Raw genomic sequence first — 7,303 nt, forward strand, 5'->3', positions numbered from 1 at the left:
TTTTTTTTTTTTGATAAAGGAAACAAGGGTAAATTGCTACAATTTGATGAACCTGAACTACACTTATAGAGGTAGTTAAGTCTAAGTACCAACAGAGCGGGAAGGAATCTTCACATCAAGTATCAATGCTATCCCCTCTGTGCACAGGGTAGTTAGGGACAGGCAATTTAGACATTGGCTACCTAAAATGAGGGGGGTGATAAAGGCATGAAGTAACTGGCTTACAAGGTTTCAAGAGGGAGTTTAGTTTAAGAGTATGGGGGAAAAGAAAGAGTCCCCATTGAATAGCTGTCATCTTGTCTAGATGGGTCTGGTGAAAAGAGATGGGGACAAGATTTGTATGATTCAATAGTAAATAATTGTTATCATGACTAATTAACGACTGTCACAATTGTAAAGGTAGAAGTTTTGTAACAAAAACAGGGGAGTGGTTAATCTTACAGTCCAGAAACAGAGGACCCTATCCTCTGTTTAGGACCATCAAGGGAGAAGAGCACAAACAAAACAGGAGACCTTATCCAGAGAAGCAGTGGCAGAGATGGGGGCATGGAGAAGGGGAGCGGCTGAGGACTCTAGATTCATGGGAAGAGAGGGACTAAGAGCTAGTGGCCAGGAGGCAGATTTGCAGAATGTGCCCTTTGGAGGTGTAAATTATTATATATGCCTGAGTGTGTGTTGTTTTTTTTTTTTTTTAAAGCTAAAGTGGATAGAGAGAAATACTGTTAACTGATGGTACATGGAGGGGATTATAATCATTGTAATGAAACAAGGTATATGATTTGTTGAAATATCACAATCAGGCAACCACTAAGGGGTGTGCCCAGGAAAGTTCCTGCTGGGGCCAGCTGAAGGAAGTCATCCAAAACCCACTTTTAAACATACTCTGCTTCTGCCTCTGGCAGTTCAGCTGTCAGAGGTGCATGAGATACTCATGAAAAATTGGCATCTGAACACTTAAACCTAGGCACGAGATGGAATCAAACTCTGCCTGGCTAGACTCTTTCATAAGCAAAAGCAAAATGTCTTCCGATTTCATGTTCCATAGCAGCATCCAGATTGAATAAACATCGTGAAAGGATACAACTCTGATGCACATCTTTCCTAACTTTAAACCACATAGTATCCTCTTGTTCTGTTCAGATGAATGCCTCTTATTCTATGTGTAGGTTGTGCATGAGCATAATTAAGTGTTCTGGAATTCCCATTTTTGCCACGTTATCCATAATTTGTTACGATCCACACAGTCAAATGCCTTTGCAGTCAGTAAAACACAAACATGATGATTTCCGCATCATTCAAGATTTTGCTCACAGAATCCTTCAGTATTGCAACAAAAGGCTTGAATATTTTCTCCAGTTCTTTCAGCTTGAGAAATGCTGCATGTTCTTCTTTTGTTTTCCTAAGTCCTGGTCTTTGCACATTTCCTTATAATACTTTACTTTATCTTCTTGAGTTGTTCTTTGAAAATTTCCATTCAGCTCTATAACTTCATCATTTCATCCATATGCTTTAGCTACTCTATGTTTAAGAATAATTTTCAGAGTCTCTTCCTACATCCACTTTGGTCTTTTCTTTCCTGTCTTTTAAATGGCCCTTTGTTTTCTTTATGTATGATGTTTTTGATGTCACCCCACCACACCTCTGGTCTCTGTCATTAGTGTTCAATGTGTTAAATCTGTTCATGAAGTGGTCTCTAAACTCAGGTGGGATATTTTCAAGGTTGTATTTTGACTCTCATGGATTCATTTTAACTTGCAAATGAGCAGTTGATGGTCTGTTGCACATTTGATCCCTGGCCTTATTGTGGCTGATGAAATTGAACTTCTCCATCATTTCTTCACACAGATGTGAAGATTTGATTTCTATGTATTCCATCTGGTGAGGTCCACATGTATAGTCACTATTTATGTTGTTGAAAACAGGTATTTGCAATGAATAATTTGTTGGTCATGCAATCTCCAGTGTCATTTCTATCACCAAAGATACATTTTCCAACTACTGATCCTTCCTCTTTGTTTCCAACTTTTTCATTCAGTCAATACATCTTGATTGCATGTTTGATCAATTTCAGGCTGAAGAAGCTAGTAGACTTTCAGTTTCTTCATTATTGGTTTTGGTGGTTGGTGCATCAATTTTAATAATAGTACTAATTGTTCTTCCTTATGTTGTAGTTGTTGTTGTTAAGTGCTGTCAAGTTGGTTCTGACTCATAGTGACCCTGTATAGAGTTTCCAAGGGTGTAAATCTTTGCAGGAAAGGAGAACTTCATCTTTCTCCTGAGGAGTGAATGTTGGGCTTGAACCATAGACCTTGTAGCTTGAAGCCCAAATGCTTATCCTACAAAGCCAATGCATTGTATTTCAAGATATATTTTGAAGTGATCTTTGTGGTGATGAATGGGATGCCTTTCCTCTTGAATTTGTCACTCTAAGCAAAGTAACCCATATGATTGTCTGATTCAAAATGGTCAATACCTGTCTATTTCAGCTCACTAATTCTTAGGATATCACTCTTCATGTATTCCATGTCATTTTCCATGATTTCTAATTTTTTTAAATTCATACTTCATACATTCCACATTTTGATTATCAAGGGAAAAGATAAAGGGCAGGCTGTTTTGTAGGGACTGGGAAAGTAGGAAAGGGTTGGTGGTGAGCTGAGGATAAGGCCAGGGTTGGATGGGAAGGAAGCTAAACTTGGGTGCCTGCAATTCTGGATCAACCCTTTAGGGCAAATCACAGCTATTTTAAGACAAGGGCTGATTTAGGGCTCAGGTAAGGTTTTCTGCCACTTTTTTCTTTTTCCCGAGCTTCTTAAAATCAGAAGCTAGTTCTCTGGAAATCTGTCAGTCATTAAGCTGTTTTTATTTTAGGTAATGTTCCTTTTAAGTATTTGTTTTGGATGTAGCAAAAATTCTGTTCGAAGAGATACCTGTATCTCAGGGAAAGGTGATGAAAGAATTTTAAAGATGCCCTTAGGACTGGGCCAGAGTTAGTGGTAATCCCATCCCCTTGCTCCACTGCAGTTAACCCTTCCATCCCAAGCTGTTCTGAGGGGCTCCCCACAGGTCTCTTACCTTTGGGGATTCCTTGAAAGGTTCGCTGTAGAGGCTGCGTATCCTTCTGCGGTCAATGACCTTATTATCAGCTGGTGTGGGTTTGTTGGCCTCGCCTTTGAACTGAGTGCTGTAGCTGGTTTCATGAGACATCTTATCATCTGGGGGCTTGTACTCGTTCTTGGCTTTTATTGCTTTCACAGGCTTGATGTCTGGCCATGCTCTGAATTCATTCCTGTGAATCAAAGAAAGCACCAGTGAAATGAGACATCATATACCAGGAAGCAAGACTCCTAAATGTTGTTGTGAAGCGCTGTTGAGTTGGTTCTGACCCATGGCGACCCTGTTTAGGGTTTCCAAGGAGTAGCTGGTGAGCTTGAACTACTGACTTTGCAGCCCAGCGTATTAACCCACAGCACTGCACCAGGAATCCAAGACTCTTGATACAGGACCACAAACAAGGCAAGCCCTCAATGAGCGCTTGCAGAGGTAGTTTCACCCTGTTGTTATAGATCTTTGCAAGTGTTCCTTCTTGCAAAGTTAACTGAGGTGGTAGCAAGAGCAATAGTATTTTGGAGAAAGAGCGCATGCAACTGGTTCTACATTTTGTGACCATGCGCTAGGAATTCTAATATTTGGATCTCATTTTCCCAACCTGGAGAACCCTCAATACATTAGGTCATTGATGAGTCCGATAAACATTGCTAAGTGCAAGGTTAAAGAGTTGTGAAAAGTAAATGAGACAGCATCTTAGGCATTTTCCAGTTACTGTGAATTGATTTCAACTCCTGAAGACTCCATGTGTGTCAGAGTAGAACTATGCTCCATAGGGGTTTCAATGGCTGATATTCTGGGAAGTAGGACATTAAGTCTTTCTTCCGAGTCACTTCTGGATGCACTGACTGGAATCTCCAAACTTTTGGTTAGCAGTCAAACATTAACCATTTACATGACCAGGGACTCCTGGATTATGCATGGTTTTAGGGAAAAAAGCACACATGAAAAAGTCCACACAGAAAAAACACCACTGTAATAAATGTATACAAGAAACAGGCACACAGGGACAACTGCTAATCCTAACCCTAACCAACTGTTGTTGTGTGCCCTCGAGTTCATTCTGACTCACAGGGACCATGTATAGGGTTTCTGAGGCAGCAGAAAGTCTTATCTTTCTCCTGTGAACCCTTCGGTTAACAGCCCCAAATGTAACCCACTAGGCTTGTTAGGCTCCCAACCCTACCAAGCATATGGTTGGTCTTTTTCTGTGTGAACTTTTTGTGTGAGCTTTTGTTCATGTGCACTTTTTTCTGGTTACTGAGAGGAGAGACCTCTGTTGTCTCTTATGAGACCTTCCTCCAAGCTTGAAACTTCCTTTCCCCATGTAGCCTGGACCTCCACCCAGATTTCTTACCAACAACTCACAGACTCAAATGTACTTACAATGAAATGATCTTTCTTGCCAAATTGTCTTCTTCTCTTGGCTTCCCTCATTGGATGCTTGCAACTACTTCCCTAGGGATTTACAGCCTCAGAACCCAGTCACTGTGAGCCATTGGTTAATTTCACCCATTCATTTACTTACAAACTGAATGTTTATAATCTGTGTGGCCAGATGCTGAACTCTATCTATGGACCTAAATTGACTAAGGTCAGGCCCTAAGCTCAAAATGAAGGAGGCAGAGAGATTCGTGTATACACCGGGACAACATGGTAGGAGCTGTGATGGAGGAGGAAGTGGGGAGCATAGGAGAGGAACTCCTATGAATCTAGGAAGGGTTTCTGGAGTAGACAGAGAGACTGATTGGGAGTTGGCCAGGATGACAGCAGGCCCCTGGCAGAGTGAATATTACCTACAGGGGCTCATGAGAGGCCCAGACCCTCAGAGGACTTGGAGGCAGTTTGGTGAGGCTGGGTCAACTTTGGTGGGAAGGGCACAAGGCAGATTGTGAGGTATGGCTAGGAGATGATCCGGGGCTGCCAACTGATTTCAAGTCAAGGATGAGTGTATTCAGGTTAGTTTCTAGAAGAGAATTTTGGTGGCAGTGTGACTGGGTCGCAAAGGCAGGAGACCACTCAGGACACTGTGCAGTGTGCCAGGGAGGCCAGTGGAAGCTTGAACCAGGATAGTACTGGTGGGGACAGAGAAAGCACTAGATGAAAAGGATGAAGCCAATGGGCAGGATTTGAAAATGGATGAGACTCCAGGATTTGGGCTTGTGGTTGGCAGTGCGCCCCACTGAGAAGGAGGTTTTCAGAAGAAGGATTGAGACTCCTGCTTCCATTGATGGCATCGCACCCACCCTAATGTCAAGACTGCTTTTGACCTTTTCCTCTCCCCTATCTGGTGTGGCTCTGTGGGTTAATGCACCAGACTGAAAAGCCGTTGGAACTGCAAGCTCGGCGGTTCAAGCTCACCAGCTGCTCCTCGGAAACCCTATACAGGGTCGCTATAGGTCAGGATTGACTTGACGGCACTTAACAACAACCTTCCTTTACCTACCTTAGGTTCCCAGAGGAGGTACCAGTCAGGTACCATGACTTTCTGAAGCATTTTGGCTCTTCAGACAAGCCTGAGGTTGGCACAGGTTACATTTGGAGTTCTGGCCACCATTCCCTGCCTGAGACTTCGGGCCTTCCTTCTTTCAGACCTAAAACCCTGTTCATAAGATAGGCTCCAACCCATAACAACCTGGCTCTAAATGGATGATAGTAAAACCTGCCTTTTCCTGCCCTGCCTACTTCCAGAATTAGGACTGAGATGAGTATGTACTGTTCCTAACACTGTTTCTGGGTCATCTCTCCAGGGCAGCTTCTGGAGCCGTCTGCATCTCAGCAGCAGGCTCTGTGGCCTGGCAAGGGTCCACTTGCAAATATATCCACAGAGGCTGTCACTGTAGGAAAAGCTTAGTAACCCCTGATCTTGAATAACTTTGGCAAATCATCTTCATGAGACTATTAATGAATCCTATAATAAGCTCACTGTAATTATGTCAGCTGTTAGGTATAAACCCAAATCCCATTAATTTAGAACTGTTTTTGAACTCTCCATAAAACCTCTCCAGCAATTCATCATATGTCATAAAAATAAAATTAGCTACTACCATTCATTAAGGAGCCCTGGTAAGGTAGTGGGTTACACATTGGGCTGCTAGCCGCAAGATGAGCAGTTTGAATCTACCAGCTGCTCCTAGGGAAAAAGATGAGGCTCTCTGCTCCCATAAAGATTTATAGCCTCAGAAACCCTATACAGATTGCTGTGAGTCAGAACTGACTCAACACACCACCACCACCACCACCATTCATTGGTTGCCTTACATAAGTTAGAGTAATGTATCTATATGTGCATTGGGAGAAAGATGAAGCTTTCTGCTCCCACAAAGATTTAAAGCCTCAGAAACCCATACAGGCTCGCCATGAGTCAGAACAGACCTGACAGCACTTAGCAACACGAACTTCTATATGAATTTATTCCCTATACTCTTTATAACAACTCTGAGAGGGAGGAGGCTTATTCCTCTTTTACAAAGGAGGTAATCAAGGTTCAGAAAGGTTAAGTGGTTAGCAGAAGGCTACACAGCTGGCAAACAGGAGAGCTGGGATCTGAATCCAGTCCATTTTCTATCCACTGCATTCTGATAACATGCTGGAGGGACAGTGTGCTCGGCCTGAGCTCACTGGCTCCAGCCTGCTGTTAGTTGTGTGATAGAAGGTCTATACGGCACAGCCTGGACGTAATGACATCTGAGTTCCTCCCAACCCCAGATACTCAACCCAGAACCCAGGAGGAACCATCTTCTGTAGTTGGTCATGCCCAGAGTATCTTGCTAGGGGTTCATGGTCCTCTGTCACATGATCTCTCCCTCATGTGCAACCAGATTTCTGCAGGATCATTCATTCATTTGTTCATTCAACATTTACCAAACACCAGTTAAGGACATGGCACCATGAACCCACAAGGATGTACAAGCCGCATTTGAGGTGTCTGTAATCTAGTGGTCAGGACCTGTCTATGTGTGTATGACCCATGAGAAAAGGCAGAACGAAACAAATGGGAAAGAGTTCAGAAAAAAAGGAAAAGAAGGCTTCATTCTGATGATGATGATGATGTGTGTGTGTGTAAGGAGCATTGAAGGACACAGATAGAGGGAGAAATGGATGAAGGGAATTCAGGCTGAGAAAACAGCCTGTCTTTTACTCTAGATGGAGTAGTTAGTCCCTCTTTAACAGAGATTGGTGTTTTGTTTATCTG

The 7,303-nt window shown here is 42.8% G+C and overlaps 1 protein-coding gene across 1 annotated transcript in view; it reads right to left on the minus strand.

Annotated features, from left to right (window-relative positions):
• Nucleotides 1-7,303, minus strand: part of MAP6 (microtubule-associated protein 6) — a 92,976-nt gene that overhangs the window by 9,295 nt on the left and 76,378 nt on the right. The window contains exon 2 of the mRNA XM_006875424.1: nucleotides 3,076-3,289. Within this exon, the coding sequence (XP_006875486.1) occupies nucleotides 3,076-3,289 (214 nt within the window). The remainder of the gene's footprint in view (nucleotides 1-3,075; nucleotides 3,290-7,303) is intronic.

Source organism: Chrysochloris asiatica, unplaced genomic scaffold, assembly GCF_000296735.1.
Source record: "Chrysochloris asiatica unplaced genomic scaffold, ChrAsi1.0 scaffold00326, whole genome shotgun sequence".
Lineage (NCBI taxonomy): Eukaryota > Metazoa > Chordata > Mammalia > Afrosoricida > Chrysochloridae > Chrysochloris > Chrysochloris asiatica.